General features: G+C 32.1%; 1 protein-coding gene across 1 annotated transcript; it reads right to left on the bottom strand.

Annotated features, from left to right (window-relative positions):
* Positions 1-5,221: 5,221 nt before the first annotated feature.
* On the bottom strand, positions 5,222-22,417 carry LOC143084818 (uncharacterized). The gene is made up of 6 exons (XM_076260883.1): positions 22,321-22,417; positions 15,283-15,348; positions 13,702-13,910; positions 12,098-12,393; positions 8,999-9,056; positions 5,222-8,458 (listed from the first exon to the last, which is right to left on the bottom strand). Exons 3-6 carry the CDS (start codon positions 13,877-13,879, stop codon positions 6,360-6,362), a joined length of 2,631 nt encoding a protein of 876 aa, XP_076116998.1. The 5' UTR covers positions 13,880-13,910; positions 15,283-15,348; positions 22,321-22,417; the 3' UTR covers positions 5,222-6,359.
* Positions 22,418-22,419: the final 2 nt, after the last annotated feature.

Below are 22,419 nucleotides of genomic sequence, written 5' to 3'. Positions count from 1 at the left end.
GACAAACGGATATAAACACATTCACTAGTGTCAAGGGTTAATCAACTGACATACGGACATAGACATATCCACTAGTGTCAGGAGGTATACTAACTGACATACGGACAGACATATCCACTAGTGTCAGGAGGTATACTAACTGACATACAAACATAGATATATTCACTTGTGTCAGGGGATGAACCAACTGACATACGGACATAGACATCTCCACTATTGTCAGGAGGTATACCAACTGTCATACGGAAACATGCATATCCACTAGTGTCAGTGATATACTAACTGACATACGAACATAGACCTATCCACTAGTGTCAGAAGGTGTTCTAACTGACATCCGGATATAGACGTATTTGTTAGTGTCAGGGAATGAACAAACTGACATACGGACATAGAAATATCCACTAGTGTCAGGGGATTAACCAACTGACATACGGACATAGACATATCCACTAGTGTCAGGGGATTAACCAACTGACATACGGACATAGACATATCCACGAGTGTCAGGAGGTAAACTAACTGACATACGGATACAGACATATTCACTAGTGTCAGGGTATGAACCAACATACATACGGATACTAGTGTCAGGAGGTATACCAACTGACATACGGATACATGCATATCCACTAGTGTCAGGGGGTATACCAACTGACATACGAACATAGAAATACCCACTAGTGTCAGGAGGTATACTAACTGACATACAGACATAGACGTATTCACTAGTGTCAGGAGGAATACTTACTGTCATACGGACATAGACATATCCACTAGTGTCAGGGGATGAACTAACTGACATAGACATATTCATTAGTGTCAGCAGGTATACCAACTGACATACGGACATTGACATATCCACTAGTGTCAGGAGGGATACCAACTGACATACCGATACATGCATATCCACTAGTGTCAGGGGGTATACCAACTGATATACGGATACATGCATATCCACTAGTTGCAGGGGGTATACTTACTGACATACGAACATAGACATATCCACTAGTGTCAGAAGGTATACTAACTTACATACGGACAAAGACATATCCACTAATGTCAGGGGATGAACTAACTGACATACGGACATAGACATATCCACTAGTGTCAGAAGGTATACCAACTGACATACGGATACATACATATCCCCTATGGTCAGGATATACTAACTGACATACGAACATAGAAATATTCACTAGTGTCAGGAGGTATACTAACTGACATACGGACATAGACGTATTCACTAGTGTCAGGAGGTATACCTACTGACCTACTGACATACCGACATAGACAAATCCACTATTGTCAGGAGGGATACCAACTGACATACGGATACATGCATATCCACTAGCATTAGGGGATGAACCAACTGACGTACGGATACACAATCACTAGTGTCAGGGGATATTCTGACATTTGGATACAGAGAAATCCACTAGTGTAATAAGATATACAAATTTACATACAGATACAGACTTATTAACTTATTATTAGGGGATATACTTACCTACATAATTATCTGTACATATCCTCCAGTCCAATGGGATAAACTTATTAGCATACAGATACAGGCATATCCACTTGTGTCAGGGATATACTAACTTACATAGGGACACAAATATGTTAACTATGCAAAGAGATATTCTTATTCAAAAACGATTAAAAATATATCCACTAGTGCCAGGGGATATACTAACTGATATTAGGATACAGACATATCCACTTGTACCAGAGGATATTTATTGACATACAAATATAGACATATCAGCTAGATCCAACCGAGGCATAAACTAACTGAGTGACTGGCACATATATATGAAGTAGGTTAAAAGGGTGTATACTTTTTGTCATTCAGACCTTACTCCTAGTGTCGGGGGGAATAATAGCCAGTATATCCACTTTTGTTAGGGGATCTACATGCTAACAAAAGAATTTAATTGTTCAACAACTTTGCATGTCAGACTATAGAAAATTTGTACTTTACAAGTACAAATTTTCTATAGGCTGGTATGCAGACTTTAGCAAAACCACAAAATTTAGTTTCCACAAAAAAAGAATCCCCAGAAATCTAAGATCCAGAAAAAATATTAAATGAAGAAGAATCACAGCACTATCTTTGTATTCCTGAGATAAAAGTTTCCATGTATAGAGGACTTGGGATGCACAACTGTTTCTCATACATATTTAAAAATACCCTTATGATCTTAATGCTTGTATGGTCCAGTTTATTAATAATAAATTGAGTATAAACTCATATGCACCAATAAGTATGTACACAAACCCCATTTTAAGTGGTCAGAGTGAATGCATAAGCATTCCCCATATATATTCTTTTGTACATAAGGTTTAAAACACAACAACAAAACAAAGTTAATTTTATTGTTTTAAATAACAACACAAACAAAAGTAAAAGGAGAGGAATGAAACAGTAAAAATCTAATTCATCAACATTGCATTATGGATCGTTTTCATTAGGATTGCACAAAAATAAGTTTCATTGACATTGCAGAATAAATAAATTTTATCAACATTTCAGAAAAGAAAAGTTCCATCAATATTGCACAAAGGATTTCCATCGACATTGCACAAAAGAAAAGATTCATCAAGATGGCACATAAGATAATCAAGAGATTCATTAATATTATTACACTAAAGTTAAACATTTCCCCTTTTCATCAATTATTATTACAGGAGTTGTTTCCCCTTTTCATCACTTATTATTACAAGAGTTGTTTCCCTTTTCATCACTTATTATTACATGAGTTGTTTCCCTTTTCATCACTTATTAATACAAGAGTTGTTTCCCTTTTCATCCCTTTTTGTTACAAGAGTTGTTTCCCTTTTCATCACTTATTATTACGAGAGTTGTTTCCCTTATCATCACTTATTAATACATGAGTTGTTTCCCTTTACAACTAATAGTTTTTTGTGAGGTTCACCACAAACTCTTTTGAGTCAACGGAACATAAAATTCAATTTTGCCCTTTACTTTACTGTATGTATTTTAAAATCACAAAACGTTTTTTTCTTTGAAAGTACTTCCAAAACAATTCTATTGAAATAAAGATGCCCTAGGGACATGAATCCCCTTGTTCTGTGCTACAGATATTTTAAAAACAATTTAGTAAATTAATTCGCTTTGCCTAAATAACATTTTCTATTCATTACAAACACAACCATTATACCTTACTAGAACTTTAAATGTGAAAACCTCTAGTTTTGGAATAAGTGTAATGGGACTGCACACATACAAATTTCCAATGTTAACATATAAAAAGGACTTTCAATGCAGGAGTGTGTTAGAACCAGCAGGAAAACATGAATAGACAGAAGAAATTGATTGACATGTATAATGATGAAAAGGGATCTAATGCCCCAAGCTCCTCTGTACATTTTTGATCCAAGAATTCTTACACAAAGGGGAGATAACTTGATGAAAAGATGGAATTGTTTAAGTAAAAAATGTATATAATCTGACACATTTACATTCAATTACTCATTTCTCTAATACAATTTAACCAGTTTCATGGCTGTCTATGGCTTAGTACAATGCAGTAGTCTATAAAACTATTCACAATCATCAAATAAAACCTATAAATTCAATAATTCAATAAGTTTGTAAAAGTATTCATGCTATACATGTTATAACAGTAAATCATCATTATGTGTAGTTGTTAAAATGGGTAAGAAAATGTTAGAAATGTGTGTTAAATATAAATGCTTCATTATCTAGCTAATCTTAAAAGAGATCAATGCACCAATAGAAGAGCATCAAATGAGATCACTGTCTGAATTATAAACAAATTCAGCAATGTACAATATCTTTTTAATGAATTACAATGTTAATGTATATGAAATTTATGACTAGGAAAAAAATATAAATAACCAAATGAGGTGACAATATATGACACAGACTCTCCTTGAGATTGTGTGTTAAGCCTGAATAACATCAATCTTTGAAAGAAAATAATAAATTTTTCATCACCAGCAAAATAAAAAGCAGAATCGTATATTTGTACTTACAAAAAGTGTACACATTTCTAAAATAACTCAATGAAATAAGATATCAAGATTACAAAGTATGTAAATCAAGTAATACTAATAAAGGTAGACATTATACACACTCATATGTTATTATTTTTATTGGAAATTGAGCATTTCAAGCAGTATTAAAATACTGCCACTGCAAACCATGTGAGCTCATAGCAACTCAAATGTTTTTTTAATTTCTTTCAATTATCACCTTTTAACATGTTTAATATCTTCTGTGTATATATACTATCATGACTGTCGCTTGCACTGATCTTCCATTCACAAAACTAAAAGATTTCTTAAATGTTAAAAATTGAGCAATTTTTACTGTCAATTAATTTCAGAAACGTCTATGAAGGCTAATAAACCAATAAATGTTGTAAATGTGAGAGGCACTTTTACAGCTTACAGGTGATAAATAGTAGTAATAATCAGTGATAAAAGTTAATCGGTTGGGGAAAGTATAAATCAATCTAGAATAAAAATGTAAAAAAAATCTCAATTGATTACTGTCTTCAATTTTTGTTTATATGTTTTCTATATCATGTGAAACAACATATTAGAATATTCATGATATTGATAGAGTTATCACCCCTTCAATGATCTTCATAACAAACATGAAAAAAAAATTGAGAAGACTAATTATAATTACCTATTATAAATCCTACTGAGGCTTAACTATTTGTCAAATGAAGGCAAGAATGTGTTTGATTATTTTCTAAGGCAGTAATATTACAGTGTAAATCAATAGCTAAAGAAATAATTCAATCAAAAATAAATAAATTTATATTTGCTTTAAATAAATTATATCACAACTGAAACTATCACTTCTAAAATTTATGAAATGATTTCTTCTAAAAATAAATTATACATCTTATACAAAGCTGATTTATACTTCTAAAAATAAGAAGATAATAATTGGCAAAACAATATACATGATACAACCATAAATACATTTGACTATAATGTATATCATATCTACAATTATAAATAAAATGCCCGTTAAATAAATAAATAAATCTAAGTGAAAGTTTCAAATAAATAGATCAAGTTTACAAATTTATTATAAACAAAGGCTGTCTACCAGGAAGACATGTACCCCTTAAACTGTCAAAAACAGAACAACATGATGGAGCATTTTCTAAATCTTTGAGAAAAAAAATCAAGGAGGAGGGTAATGTACATGTATTTCAAAATTGACTAGTTGGGACTGAAAGTTTAAGCAATCTAATGTTTGCATTAATCTTTATGGATCATGTGATTTAAAGATAAATAATAACATTACATGATATGTTTTATAAGATTCCATTGTTTTGATTGGTGTAACTATAGTTAACTTTTATGTCCCAATAAAATATAACATCTATGATCTATTGAGCTTTCAAAAACGTTACAGCAATGATTATCATGTTACTCAATTCTAAAATAGACTTATCATGATTAATCATGATTATGATGATTATGTTAGAGATTTTATAATAATGATTAAGAATGATCATGATGATAGAATACATTGGAATAAGTTTGATAGCAGTATACTGAAAGAAAGTGTAGGACTGTGTATAAGTAGAAATAGTCATACCATTAAACAAGTCGTGAGCAAAAGTAATATAAATCAATGTAAATATCAAATAGGCACAATGCAGGAATGTTGTTGGAAAAAGTTTTTAAATAATAAAAGCTTACAAAAAACGATGAATGTATATAAATAGTGAGATAAGTACTAATGTTCATTATTTTGATTAGATGTACAATGTAAGTACACAATGTTGATCATAACTAGAGAATGTTTCTGTTTGACCTTTAACCTAAAATTATTAATCATTGCTCTGTCAGTCAGTTCACCAAGATGTGAAGTAGTTCTTTTGTTAAATGAAATATATCATGCATCAGTCTCACAATGAAAGAATTAAGAATCAAGCACTTGTTAAAAAATAAAATCAACCATTTCATTAATACAATCTAATTAAAAATATATAAAACATTCACTCATTTGAATTTCCTGAGTTTAATGTTACAACTGGCACAACCCTATTTTTTATTACAAAAGTAAATCTCACGATAAAGGTATTTACTTTAAATGTGTTTTGTCATTTCACCATGATCACAATATCACTTTTAACAAAGTAAACATGGTAAAGGAAATTTCAAGTACATCAGCACTTGTCTTTTCTTGAAAAATGTTTTCAGTTACACAATTTGTAGAATATTTAAGAAAAAGTTCAACAAATGTGTAAAAAAGCATTCTGTTTATCTTCATTTTACTATCCTACCAAGCACCAGTTACCATGGAAACATTTATCTGCTACAATTGTTTCATGCTATCAAACATTATTTACATCACTATCTATTTTCTCAGCAATTAAGCACCAATTACCATGATCATATGTGCAACTAACTATACACAAATTATCTACATATTTAAAAATCAAGTCAGACAACTCTCCTTGTTTGAAAACATGATAAAACCTACAGAGTCTAGCGGTTGACATTCGGAACTCGTCTTCTGTCATTGTAGAGGATGAAGAAGGCACATAATTAGCACCATTGCGTAAGGTGTCACATGATTTAAAGGACTGTTGATTAGAAAGACGACTAGAAGATATGTTTTCTGAGCTTCTGATATGATTTTGATTTCTATTAACTCGGCTATTATCGTTGTGGGTTGTTCCATTCTTTTGAAATATTTCATCACTTTTATTTTTTAATGGAGAATTGTTTTTGACACTGCTCTTCCCATTTTTACACTCAGATTGACTTGCATATTCGTTTCCACTACTTTCCCTTCTGTAATAGCAATTAGATGTAGTGTTTTGACTGTGGGTTGTCTCCCTTGAAATATTATGTTGAGTAGTTGTCTCCCCTGAAATACTGTTTGTTTCTGTTGTTTCTGTTGTTTTTGTTGTTTCATAATACTTTTTGTGGCTGGATTTATCACATCCATTCTTTGAATTGTTTTTTAGGCCATTATGAATCCCTGAGTCTGTTGATCCATTTTGTCGGTGAGACAGATCATGGTCACATGGGATATCTCTGTCATGTGACCTCCTTCCTGAAGTTTTAGCGTTGAGAATATTTGACTGAGAATTGTCTGAATGACTGATATTGCACATCCCTCCTTCATGTTCTTGTTGTTGTTTGTGACCATTTAAATTTACAACCTTATTGCACTGTTTTTTACTTGCACCATTCATCACCTTGGTAACATCCTGACTATTTGTTTCCTGATGACCATTAATTAAAGTTTTATTGCACTTGTGTCTTACATTTTTATCAATCTTCTTGTGAGACTTCTCTAGATCATAACGACTATTTTGTTGAGAGTTTGAGATCGAAATAGTAGAAAGACCTGAACTATTTTGAGGGTCTTTAACGGATTGGTCATATACACTAGTATTGACAGATTGTCTTGAATCACTATCATTAGCTACTGTTGACAACCATGATGATGTCTGTTCCTTTTGTAAATTGGTTGAATAATTCTGGAATTGACCGTTGTCATAGATACGTTCTGCAGGTTGTGTTGTATGATGGTCAGGATCATGGAAACTTTGAATGCTGTTTTGATCCTGAGTTGAACTCAATGAATGTCTGTAGTTATGACAGCTGCTCATTGGAAATTCTCTAACAGCAAAACAAGCAAATGTACTCTGTGAATTCACATCCTGTATATTTATGTGCCTCCCTGATTTGTTTTCTGATGATGTTTTCCTCTTACTTGCTGACAGCTCATGATCTGTAGGACTTTTATTTTCAAATTTCGAGTCTATAAATTTAAGGAAACGTTTTTTCATTGTATCAAAGAAAGACATTTTTTTAGTTGGCTTCTCATTATTATTAGTCACTATTCCTGTCTGATCTAGTTGACTATCAGGAGAACCTACATTCGAATTCACATCACAAATATTGTGAGTCGATGCTAAATTTTGACTTGGTATCTGACAAGGTTCATTTGAAATCTGATTGGATATGTCAGTTTTTTCACAAGCAGAAATTTCATTCTCTCTAGACAAATCGGAAATGTTTGAAAAATGTTTTGATTCAAATACAATCCCATCTTCATCATTCTCATTCGTTGCACCATTACAGAATACTGAATCATTTGAAGCACTCAAGTGATTATGACTAGCAGACATTTCTCTAAGAGACATTTGTAGTTTTCTACATTCTTCTTGTATCTCACTTTCATCGTCATGGTTACCTGTCAAAGCCTCTAGTGACGATGGTAGAGTGTTGGACCGTTGCCTTGCTGACAGAGGTTTAGAGGACAAAAGTTTGTTAATCAAGGTTGTTTGAGAAGGTTGACAGCAGGGACAGGAAGGATCAGAAACAGTTCTCTGGATGACATGTCTGGTAGAATCAATGGACTCATCTTCACTAATTGAACTTGTACTTGATATATCCTGGTCTGAATTAAACAATCCTGAAATACATCAAAATAAACATATCAGAGTGATCCTCAGACTAAAATATATCATTCTTACCCCCTTTATTGTTTGCCCAGTATTTGGTTTCTAACATAGTTCAAATGAGATGCATTACTGAGAGTTCACAATATTTTTTCTAATTTCATGTGAAAAATTGAAACAAGGTAGGTTTTGCAAAATTAAGAAAACACATTTTTATAGCCTTACTGGTATGCAGTATTTTCTGAAATCACTATGGTAACTCCTGCATTTATGCATATTATGAAAATAAATCGCAACAATAAATGAAAGCAGCAATTTCCATTAAAATGTTAATTAACCTACAAGTTGAAATGACTGTTTCATGTAGGCCATTTTGGTTTTTAAACTCATACATATAATATATATTTTTGGATTTTCAATCTATGAAAAATGTTAACAGCTGATTGATTTGTTTTGGTTTTTATTTAGGGGTAATTAGCACCTTAGAACTGGTAATGGATACAAATGATCAACAAAATAGTAAGATACAAGATTGTCAATGCATTACTGTCTACCTTTTTGTGTGACTTTCTTCCCAGCATGCCACGGTATCAACACATCTTGTCCATCAAACTGTAATATTAATACCAATAAGTAAATTCATTTTTTTCAAAGCAACAAGCAAAAAAAAACTCAATTATCATACATTTTCAACTGGTTTTTGATTTTGGCATTTAAGAAGCATGTCCTTGAGGTCATAAAAAGAATATATGCTTTTCTTGTCCTCACCATACCAATCCAGAAAATACCTGCCTCAAAATCTGTGAATTTATTTTAATCAGATAAGCATGATGACTGACACATGTCTGATACTTATAATTCTATTTTTAGAAGAAAAAAATGCCTACCTACCAACCCACTGTCTCTACATTCAGTTAGGATTGGGACAACCCAAAATATTTTCAAATGTTGCATGAGCCTAAAAGTTATTTTCTATACATCACAGTCTTCTACTTTTTATCTATTTACATAATGTGTGTTGATGTCAGATCTTTGGTTATTACTGTGGAATGTGTGTTGATGTCAGATCTTTGGTTATTACTGTGGAATGTGTGTTGATGTCAGATCTTTGGTTATTACTGTGGATTGTGTGTTGATGTCAGATCTTTGGTTATTACTGTGGAATGTGTGTTGATGTCAGATCTTTGGTTATAACAGTGGAATGTGTGTTGATGTCAGATCTTTGGTTATTACTGTGGAATGTGTGTTGATGTCAGATCTTTGGTTATTACAGTGGAATGTGTGTTGATGTCAGATCTTTGGTTATTACAGTGGAATGTGTGTTGATGTCAGATCTTTGGTTATTACTGTGGAATGTGTGTTGATGTCAGATCTTTGGTTATTACTGTGGAATGTGTGTCGATGTCAGATCTTTGGTTATTGCCGTGGAATGTGTGTCGATGTCAGATCTTTGGTTATTACTGTGGAATGTGTGTCGATGTCAGATCTTTGGTTATTACTGTGGAATGTGTGTCGATGTCAGATCTTTGGTTATTACTGTGGAATGTGTGTCGATGTCAGATCTTTGGTTATTGGTTATTACTGTGGATTGTGTGTCGATGTCAGATCTTTGGTTATTACTGTGGAATGTGAGTTGATGTCAGATCTTTGGTTATTACAGTGGAATGTGTGTTGATGTCAGATCTTTGGTTATTACTGTGGAATGTGTGTTGATGTCAGATCTTTGGTTATTACTGTGGAATGTGTGTTGATGTCAGATCTTTGGTTATTTCTGTGGATTGTGTGTTGATGTCAGATCTTTGGTTATTACTGTGGAATGTGTGTCGATGTCAGATCTTTGGTTATTACTGTGGAATGTGTGTCGATGTCAGATCTTTGGTTATTACTGTGGAATGTGTGTCGATGTCAGATCTTTGGTTATTACTGTGGAATGTGTGTCGATGTCAGATCTTTGGTTATTACTGTGGAATGTGTGTCGATGTCAGATCTTTGGTTTTTACTGTGGAATGTGTGTTGATGTCAGATCTTTGGTTATTACTGTGGAATTTATTGATGACTCAGTGGAGGTTTATATGTTCACCTCCCCCTCCTTCTTCCTTCCTGTCCTTACCAAAGACCTTTATAACTAGAGGCTCCAAGAGCCAGTGTTGCTCACATGATATTTTTATTTACAATTGATGCATGCAATAATGCAACATTTATACTTTTGCTCTGGTTTCAGAAATTCAAGTCAAAAACTGTATTTCCCCCCTATGTTCTATTTTTAGCCATGTCTGCCATGTTGGTTGGCAGGCAGGGTCATCGGACACATTTTTAAAAACTAAATAATGCTCATGTATGTATGTTCTGTATCTCCCTCCTTTAGTAGGAGCACCACCATGGGTTATGGTGTGCTTATTTGTGGCCAAGTTTGGTTAAATTTGTCTCAGTTGTTTCTGGAGAAGACTTTTGTAAAAGATTACATAAATTTAAGAAAAATTATTAAATTTGACTTTAACAGGGAATGACTCCTTATGGGGTCAATTGACCATTTTAGTCATTTTGACTTATTTGTAGATCTTACTTTGCTGAACATTATTGCTGTTTACAAATTATCTTTAAATATAATAATATTCAAAATAATAAATAACCAAAAACAACAAAAACTTAAATTACTAATTCATGGACAGCAACCTAACAACAGTTTGTCTGATTTGTCTGAAAATTTCAGGACAGTATATCTTAACCTGATAAACATTTTTAACTACATCAAATTTGATCTAAATGATTAAGTTTCAGAGATATAAGTCGAAAACTGCATTGTATCCCTTTGTTCTAATATGTCGGCAATGTTGGTAGGCAGGTGGGGTCATCGAATACCGTTTTTTAACTAGATACCCTAATAATGATTGTGACCTAGTTTGGTTGTTTCAGTAGTTTCAGAGACGATTTTTGTAAAAGTTAACGACTAAAAACTTACTACAAAGGACAATAACTCCTTAAGGGGTCAATTGACCTTTTTGGTCATGCTGACCTATTTGTAGATCTTACTTTGCTGAACAATGTTGAACATTATCGTTATTTACAGTTCATCTTTATCTATAATAATATTCAAGATTATAACCTAAAACTGCAAAATTTCCTTAAAATTACAAATTCTGTGGCAGCAACCCACTATGGGGTAGATCGTGACCTGGTTAACAATTTTACCCATGTCAGATGTGCTCTAAATGCTTTGGTTTCAAAGATATAAGCCATAATCTATATTTTACCCCTATGTTCTATTTTTAGCCATGGTGCCCATTTTGGTTTGTTGGCCGGGTCATCAGACACAAGTTTGGTGAAATTTGGCCCAGTAGTTTCAGATGAGAAGATTTTTGTAAAAGTTAACAATGACAACGACGACAGACGCCAAGTGATGAGAAAAGCTCACATGTGAGCTAAATAGGTTTTCTATCTGAAGATAAAATACATGTACAGTAAAAACAGAAATTTTCCTGGAGGATTTAATTTCTGTTTTTCGTGGACATATGATACTAAATATAACATCACTATTATTTACTTTAAACCACGAAATTAAATCCCCATGAAATTTTACATAGAGACAAAACCACAAAATGTTAACCCCACACAAAATTAATGTTTCTACAGTATATATAACCACAATGGCCTACCCTTCTATGTTTCTGTTCATAGGCCCAGACGTATACCAGGAGTTTTCCACCTGGCCTTAGTATTCTACACAGTTCTTTTAATGCCTTTACCCTCCGTGGCTCAGTAGAGAAATGATGCAGCACCCCAACAGAGATAACAGCATCAAAGGCTCCATCTCTAAAAGGTAAAGACTGATTGTCAGCAACTAATACTTCATATCCCTTCTCTCCAGACAGCTCAACTAAAGGATAACATGCATCGACTCCAAACTTATAAACTGATTTATTAATGTGAAGATATCTACCATTACCACAACCTGTAAAAAGATAAACTAAAGGATAACCTGCATTGACTCCAAACTTATAAACTGATTTATTGATGTGAAGATATCGGCCATTACCGCAAACTGTAATAGTAAAAATGTGGTATCTTTTGTTAATTTACAAATCCTGTCACTCAATTTTAGGTAATCAAACAAATAATGATGATAAGTCTCATAGATTGTCAAATACTCATCAATGTTAGTATAAAAACTATAAACAATAATTAAGTCAAAATGAAACTTGACAGACTCGTTATTTCAATTTATGTTTTTTCAATTTCAAATTGCCTCTGTCACTTTGATGTGATACTTCAGAAATAAGACTTATCATTGTATATTTACTTCAAGGTAAATCAAGACAGGTTCCACTAATGAAGCAAGAACTGCTTACCATTCTAGAGCACAAAGGTTAAACAAGACAGGGGCCACTAATGAAGCAAGAACTGCTTACCATTCTAGAGCACAAAGGTTAAACAAGACAGGTTCCACTAATGAAGCAAGAACTGCTTACCATTCTAAGAGCACAAAGGTTAAACAAGACAAGTGCCACTATTGTAGCAAAACTGCTTACCATTCTAGAGAACAAAGGTTAAACAAGACAGGTGCCACTAATGAAGCAAGAACTGCTTACCGTTCTAGAGCAAAAAGGTTAAACAAGACAGGTGCCACTAATGTAGCAGGAACTGCTTACCATTCTAGAGAGCAAAGGTTAAACAAGACTGGTGCCACTAATGAAGCAAGAACTGCTTACCATTCTAGAGCACAAAGGTTAAACAAGACTGGTGCCACTAATGAAGCAAGAACTGCTGACCATTCTAGAGCACAAAGGTTAAACAAGACAGGTGTCACTAATGTAGCAGGAACTGCTTACCATTCTAGAGCACATGTTTTCACTCCTAAAGTTTGTGTTGCTAGTTGGACTGTTATTTGTTTGTTTGTCAAGTGTGAAATACAAATCATCCTCCTTTTTACTGTTCACTGGTAGATTAACAAATAAATCATTGATACCCTCTTAGTTTTTACTTCAAATGCACAGTGGTCATTATGTAGTGTTTTGTTTACCATTGTTTGTCTTTTTTGTCATGTTTTTTTTTGTTTTTTTCCATGACGTTTTGTCAATTTGTTTTCAACTTAATAGTTTGAATGTTCCTTTGTTATCTTTATTCTCTCTTTTATTCTTTCTTTGTTATCTTTATTCTCTCTTTTATTCATTCTCATGTTAATTCACTATTCCTAAAACTTGTGAAAGTGGAAAGTTTGAAATAAAAACAACCATAATACTTCTATTCTTATATTATTTACCTATATCAGCAACCAGTGATCCTGGATGTAAATTTTTGATAAATTTTTTGACATTTGGCCAAACTTTCTGTGGTATTTCATTAAAACTTGGTGCAATTGTATCATAAACTTTTCTGACATGTTTTTCCTCCAGATAACGTCCACCTTTCATTACTGATGGTAACCACGGTAATGTCATCCATTGGAGATCACAATCAACTTATAAACACCTGAAGAAGAAAAATTAAAGTTATCTGGTACTGTGGATTCATTTTTTTTGTGGGTACAAATATTTGTGAATTGAGGAAAACTTGCATTTTGTGGATATTTGATTGCATGGTTTTGTCTTTATTCTTAATTAAATCCTTCAAACAATTTGTAATTCATTGAACATTTAATTTGGTGATTAAACTGTACCCATGTAAATAAGTAACTAACAAATAATAATGAACCCACAGTATTCCTTTATAATATTGTTACATGAACCCACAGTATTCCTTTATAATATTGTTACAAAACATCAATGAACCCACAGTATTCCTTTATAATATTGTTACAAAACATCAATGAACCCACAGTATTCCTTTATAATATTGTTACAAAACATCAATGAACCCACAGTATTCCTTTATAATATTGTTACAAAACATCAATGAACCCACAGTATTCCTTTATAATATTGTTACAAAACATCAATGAACCCACAGTATTCCTTTATAATATTGTTACAAAACATCAATGAACCCACAGTATTCCTTTATAATATTGTTACAAAACATCAATGAACCCACAGTATTCCTTTATAATATTGTTACAAAACATCAATGAACCCACAGTATTCCTTTATAATATTGTTACAAAACATCATTTATGTTAATTAAAGACACAATTAAATCCTTCTGTCAATTAAAAGATAAGCATTATATATATAACTATATTGAATTAAGAAATAAAACATGCAAAAAACAAATTCTTGTCTATTCTTTTAAACTTTCCATGATAATTTATTCCCAACACGTTTTTTTTCTTCAAATTTATCCATCGTGTAATTTGACCATTAATACTAGATTTAATAGGTGTGTTGTTCTACAGATCAATGGTTCCAATCAATATGTCTAAATATATTCTAAGGACAATTAACGATTTGTACTACAACTCGATTATCGTGAAGATATATAAAGGAAGGGTTACAATAACAAATTTATTTTGATTTGGTTTAATATCGTTTAATGGTGAAGGTAATGGAACAAAATCAATATTTAAGTATACAAGTAAATAAAACAATCAATGAAGTATTTAATGGTGAGAAAAAAAGATAATAAAATAAATACTTTATACAATTGTTTTATTAGGTAGCTGTCACATTGATATATATCCCATGTCTCATTTTATTCAAATTTAATGTATGAAAAATTATAGAAAAAACAAATGTGTTACTCCTACATGTTTTTTCTGTAATAAATAATTTTTCATCATAAAAGAAATTTGATATTTAATTTCAAAATTCACCCTCCAAAAAAACAGATTGACAAATAATTGTTTGTTTGTTTATATTGACATAATAGTTTCAATATGAATTAATGAGATAAATATTTAATATACCTTGTAAAATCTGTCATGATAGTCTCACGTTAAATCAATGTTACGTCTTTAAGCCACATCTCTTACCTTAAATAGATATAAAATAGGGTTGCCATAGAAACAATGAAGTCAGAAATCGTCATGGATTAAACAACAATAAGAGTTAATCAATGAGGACAGACAACCACTGCTAATTAAGGTGTGGGGAAGTTATAACAAATTAACAACCTACCATCACATGACCGTACACTTGGCTTTTGAAATTGATGGGTGACAATACATTGAACTATTGGTTTAAATATCAGTAGGTGTAATTCTTAGATGATAAAAATTTGGGTAAATAGAAAATACTTGAAGTGCAAAAAAGCAACGAGAACTTTCTGAAACGATATACCAGTAACTTATCCTTCTCAATATATGATAAAAAAATATAAGATAGATATTCTATTCTCTATATGTTTATTTTTATAAGTCAAAGGTAGAATATTGAAAATCAAGGAGGGGTGTTAAAAAGGTGAATAAATGGAGTCTGGGTTCAGTGGGTTGTCACATTATTACAAAATTTGGTATATTTTGGTTTAACTAAATATTGTTGAAAAAAATGCATTAAGGCCATAAGTTTTCTCTCTTGTTATAAATTTCGGGGCCTTTTTTAGCTGACTTTGAAGTATGTATTTGCTTGCTCATTGTTGAAGGCCATACGATGACCTACATGTATAGTTCTTAATTTGTGTGTCATTTAGTCTCTTATGAATAGTTGTCTCGTTGGCAATCATATACAACATCTTTGTTTTATATTGATCTCATTTTTTCAAGGAGAATGTATACATTTATAGAATGCAAGTAAAAAAAATGCAAAATGTTCCTTCAACTGTTGGAAAATCACAAGCTAGGGTCATCAACTTTGTTTTTTATATAATATATTCTTCATTTCATAACAATATAGATTGTGTACTCAGAGGTAATTGTGTACTCAATGGATAGTTAAATACATCTGGAAATAAGACCCAGGCAATTTTGGTCTAGAAATAAGACCCAGGCTAATTTGGGCTGGAAATAAGACCTAAGCTAATTTTGTCAGTTCTTTTGTGTGTATTTTAACACCAATTTCATCTAAAATGATTTAATAACTTACAACAAATTTCAGTCATGTTATGATTATTAAATAAAGTTATCGAAAAGAAAGTTAATGATCCGTAAATGATATGTCATTTTTAAAGATTCATATGGTTTTGGATGATTGCAGATTTCAAGATTTTACATGTATATATTTTATCATGTTTATTTTAAAGATATTTTATCTTGTTTATTTTAAAGATATTTTATAATCATATTTCTGTTAATAAAAGAATAATATAAATATATACTTTTTAGTCTTCATTTTCAATATGCCAAAAACTACTTGCATCAGTGGCGGATCCTGATGGGGGGTTCTGGGGGTTGGAACCCCTCTTTTTTGGGGGACAATCAATGCATTTCAATGGGGACATATAGTTGGTAACCCCCCCCCCCCCATTTTCATCCTGGGTTGGGACCCCCCTTCCCCCTTTTTAAAAATGGCTGGATCAGCCTCTGAGTATTACTTGAATTTTAATGCAAAAGCATACTAAAATCTGAAACACTGTCTATGTCTCATTATTCAGTTAAACACAATAAAACTCCTTTAAAGGGACAACATAGGATTTCTTCAACGTTGATTGATCATCTTTTATCTATTACAATTTCCACAAAATATGCAAAAACCACTTTTGTAGGATGAAAATCATCGTTCTATGGCATTAACTTCTATTGGTAAAAAAAACAATGCCATGTTGACTGTTGTAGATTTTTCAGTTCTGGTCATTTTTTCTCTTTCTGTTACTGTTTTTAGGTAATCACCAACAGATATGAAATTTTCAAAAGATAACATATCACGGACAATGACTTCCAACTTGGTCTTCTGATTTTTCTGAAAATTCCATGTAATGAACTTTGGCCTGCTGGTTAATTTAACCTTTAACAGTTTTGCTTTAACTGTTGTAATAGGTTATGAGATATAAAAAAAAGCTGAAATTTGCTAAAATTAAAAAAAAAGACATTTCAGTAGCAATAACTCCAAAACAGAGCCTCCACTTCTTCTGAATAATTGACAGGAGATGGACCTGCTTTAGTGCTTGAAATATAAGCTTCTATGTTAAATGATGGATCAATTTGCATAAGTTACATTTAGGTAAAGTTTGGTAACATTTTGCTGAGTAGTTTCAGAAGAGAAGATAACATTTACAGTGTCAGACTACAATCATGACAAGAGAGATGAGCATTTTTTATATTCGATGATTGTATATTCAATTATTGGTAAGCAAACCAATCTATTTTTAATATGAACAAGAACATCTAGTTTTATGAAAACAATAGTGCACACGCTGAAATGTCTCGCCTTCTATACTAATCATTGATATTATGTTGATAGTCCTAAGTATAAAGTTAAGCTTTATAACAACTGTCACATAAACTTAACATTAACCAAGATAACTAAACAAAGACCAATGAACCTTGAAAATGAGGTCAAGGTCAGATGAACCATGCCAGGCAGACATGTACAGCTAGCCATGCTTCTATACAACATATATAGTTGACCTATTACTTATAGTTTAAGAAAAATAGACCAAAACACAAAAACTTAACACAGTGCAATGAACTGTGAAAATGAGGTCACGGTCAAATAAAACCTGCGCAACTGACATAAAGATCATAAAATATTTCCATACACCAAATATAGTTGACCTATAGCATATAGTATTAGATAAAAAGACCAAAACTCAAAAACTTAACATTGACCACTGAACCATGAAAATGAGGTCAAGGTCACATGACATCTGCCCGCTAGACATGTACACCTTACAATCATTCCATACAACAAATATAGTAGACCTATTGCATATAGTATGAGAAAAACAGACCAAAACACAAAAATTTAACTATAACCACTGAACCATGAAAATGAGGTCAAGGTCAGATGACACCTGCCAGTTGGACATGTACACCTTACAGTCCTTCCATACACCGAATATACTAGCCCTATTGCTTATAGTATCTGAGATATGGACTTGACCACCAAAACTTAACCTTGTTCACTGATCCATGAAATGAGGACGAGGTCAAGTGAAAACTGTCTGACAGACATGAGGACCTTGCAAGGTACGCACATATAAAATATAGTTATCCTATTACTTATAATAAGAGAGAATTCAACATTACAAAAAATTTGAACTTTTTTTTCAAGTGGTCACTGAACCATGAAAATGAGGTCAAGGACATTGGACATGTGACTGACGGAAACTTCGTAACATGAGGCATCTATATACAAAGTATGAAGCATCCAGGTCTTCCACCTTCTAAAATATAAAGCTTTTAAGAAGTTAGCTAACACTGCCACCGCCGTAGCCGCCGTAGCCGCCGCCGGATCACTATCCCTATGTCGAGCTTTCTGCAAAGTTGCAGGCTCGACAATTATTTGATAACAAAATTAAAGCAGATGGTACCATTTTTTTCATATTGCTCTCATTGAGTTTGTAAATATAAATATTTGCAACAATAAATAAAAATTTCTGACCAGCACTTGAATAGATTCATATATTCATGAAGTTATCTTTTTTATGATGTTGTAAAAACTTAATATGACCATTCAATATCCCTATATTTACACTTCAAAGTGACTATGATATCTCTCAATCAATAAACAAATAATCATGCAATAATTCAAGTTTTTAAAAATATTAAGACAACCAGAATTATAAGAAATTTATGAATACAAGTAGTAGTCATATCAATTAAAAATATCAATAACAAAAAGGGCAATTTATGAAATATATTTGATAATAAAGTTGATTTACTCCACATATGTGTATATATGTATTAGAACAGATATTGATTTGATATAAATCATGATAAAGATTTAATCTAGAACATGTAGAATTAAATAAAGTGATGATATATAAAAGTGGCTTATGAAAGAGACTATTGAGAGAATAAAACACTAATCTAGTAAAAATATCCCATTTTGATATATGAAACTCTTACTGAAATTGAGTATGTTGATAACAACAGAAAAGTGTGATATGCTTGCCAAATGTGCCAATGAGACAGCCTTCCACCGTAGTTCAAATGAATTGGAAAAAATATGAGTTTTCTTAAAAAAAATAATATAGATCTCATTTTTCTGATATTTTTTGCTATTAAAATTTTCCCTTCAACCACTATCATGACTATAGTTTTACGCCAATAATGCTAAACATTGTCAAAAATCATCACTCAAGGATATAACTCATATATGTTGACAACTTTGGCCACTTTAACTTATAAGCAGGTCATCAGGTGTTTAATATTTACAGTTTTCTTCTATTATGATTTTTGCAAACATGGGAGAAAATCATCTTTCAAGGGCAATAACTCCTGTACGGGTTCAATTGGCAATTTTGCTGATGGTGACTTATTTGTAGATTTCATATTTTTAACAAGGTTGATTTGACAATTTCTCTCTAGCGCTAACAATTTTTGCAAAAACACAAAAAAATTGGATAAAAACCTTATGATACTGTGGATTCATTTATTTTCGTGGGTATCAATTTTCGTGGATTGAGAAAAAGTTGCAATTATTGCATATTTGATTTCGTGGTTTTCTCTGCATGCAAAACCTATAGAACATGTAGAAAATCTGTAATTCATTGAACATTTGAATTCTTGGTTCAACTGACGTACCCACGAAACCCTCGAAATTGGTATCCAACGAATAATGATGAATCTCAGTAGTAGTTTTTTTTGTAAACGGTTAACCAAAACTTGAATATTTTATTAATTTTAGTTCTTTTAACATGTTACATTAACCCTTTCCTCCATTGAAATTTATATTTTGCATACTTGATTCGCATAGGATTTTTCAACAAAATATTGAAAATATGATTTGAAGTATAAATGCATTGCCAAAAACAAATATTCCATCAAATAAATTTTAGTCGGATATTCTTATGAATATCCTTTTCATATTGGATACAAATTTTATTAAGTCTGATGCAGACACTTTGTAGTCAAAGTGTTTCAACTGAGGTACTACACAGGCGTCAAAAGGCGTCAAAAGGCGTCATAATGGAGTTAGGGGGGTGGCGTCAAAAGGCGTCATTATGGAAGAAAGGGTTAAAGTTTTAAGTTTTGGATATGACGTCTATTTTCACTGAACTAGTACCCATTTTTATTTAGGGTCCAGCTGGGGCCCACCTCAGGGTGCATGATTTTTTCACTGCATTGTAAACCCATTGGTGGCTTACAGCTGTTATCTCCTTTCGGTCAGGTTGTTATCTCTTTGACATAATCCCCATTTCCAATTTCTCAATTCTATTGATTCATGGCATCAACAGAATTTGTAATGATACTTTCAATTCATATACTTGTAATTTATTAACGTTTAAAACGTTTAGAATGATTAATGTTCAGTCAGGGGTACTACTTGTACAAGTTATTTTTAACTACTTGAAGAAGTAATAGTAATATACTTATATCAGTAAATTTGTAGGATACTTATACAAGTGAATTTTATTTATTTGTATAGGTAAAAAAAAGTATTGGCTGAGTTATGTCCCTTAGACATTCAGATTTTTTACTTGTATAGGTAAAAAAGTCATCCTATCTTCTTTTATTGAATTCTTATGATTTCTTTGCCCTTTGAAGATGTCTTTACTTATCATTTAAGTGTAATTTCATGGACAATGAAAATCCCATTTGTCTGTTATCTTCAGAACACTGCTCATTTACAAGCCCCCATGGAGCAATTTTTGAAGGCCTTGTGCAAATACTTAAGATCTTTGACAATCAGTTTCTTTGTTGAATTAATGAGATGAAACATTAAACTCTAATAAAAAAAATTGAGCAAACCTAGGAAAAATCATTAAAGGCATGATTTAACATCTCAAAACTTGAGGACTTTTGTGGGATTGTAAGAAAAATTTACTTATACAAGTAAATTTTTTAGAAAATTAAGGGGAGAAAATTTTACTTCTTCAAGTAAATAAAAATAACTTGTACAAGTACATGTAGTACCCCTGACTGATGTTATAATGGTTATGTAGCAGTTTATTTATATTTTATTTGAAATGATTTTAATGACTGAAAACTGTAAATTTCTCAAGATTCCATTACACTTTTTTCAGTTATGAGAAATTAAACAAAACCAAGAAGTTTTTCGAAGTTATAAATCATAAATTTTAAGTCCAGACTTCTTATTCCTTTTCATTCTTTAAAATGTCTAAAGATTCGCTATCAAGTCACACAAGTGCCCAAGCATTACTTTATCAGTCAGAAACCAAATTGTTACTAATGGACAACAGGCAAACAGTGCAAGTACAAGAACAGACGGACAAACATGAATATCACTTAATGCCCCGGATTTGTATAGGGGTACCTTTATGACAATTTTTTATAAACAAATTAACAATCTTGACAAATGACATTAACGGTCATCTTTGTGCATTACAATGAAATGTACACTTTCTTTCAAACAATAAAAAAAAATCAACTGATTTTGACGCATCACATTATTTTTTTGCTAAAATACAGTTACCATTAAGTATTGGAGACCTCTGACGAAACATGGTAAAGATGTTTTTACAATCTCAATTTAAAGCTAACATAGTGTAAAATGACCTCTTGACACCGGACGGTAAAGGACAATCCTATGATCCTTTAAAGCCTCGATGACAAAGCTGAATTAAATTTCTAAAATTTTGGGGGGAGGGGGGTGGTCGAATATGCGCACCAAACCATGGCAGAATAATCAGTCCGTTGATTGTGGCCATTACCTGGCAGAAGCAGAAGCAGAATCCACCTCCTCTTTGAAAAATGTGTATAAAGATAAATAGTAGAGCAATGATATTTTTAGTATCTTTATAGTTAATACAGTTTTCATATAAAGAATAGAAAAATTCTTGGGTCTTTTATTTCAAAACTTCTTGGACTTCAATCTCTTAAACAGGACATGCCTGCATCATGAATCAATCATGCTGTATCAAAATATTAGTAACAAATACTTACATTTAACAACAACAGATACAACAACTGTCTGAATCTTTCTTGGCTTTGTTGTCTCGTACCGTCAACGTTCCGGAAATTATAATTTTAACCGGAAGTTGG

Source organism: Mytilus galloprovincialis, chromosome 8 (genome assembly GCF_965363235.1).
Source record: "Mytilus galloprovincialis chromosome 8, xbMytGall1.hap1.1, whole genome shotgun sequence".
Taxonomy (NCBI): domain Eukaryota; kingdom Metazoa; phylum Mollusca; class Bivalvia; order Mytilida; family Mytilidae; genus Mytilus; species Mytilus galloprovincialis.
Note: the sequence above shows the minus strand (reverse complement) of the source record. Positions and strands in the feature narration are given on the sequence as shown.

Bases quoted from the DNA above. Each gene is read 5' to 3' on its own strand.
- LOC143084818 (XM_076260883.1), bottom strand. From the start codon at position 13,879: ATGACATTACCGTGGTTACCATCAGTAATGAAAGGTGGACGTTATCTG. The intron at 12,394-13,701 runs GTAAATAATATA...ATCTTTTTACAG, and splicing joins ATCACTGGTTGCTGATATAG to GTTGTGGTAATGGTAGATAT. The intron at 9,057-12,097 runs GTAGGCCATTGT...TTAATATTACAG, and splicing joins ATGAACAGAAACATAGAAGG to TTTGATGGACAAGATGTGTT.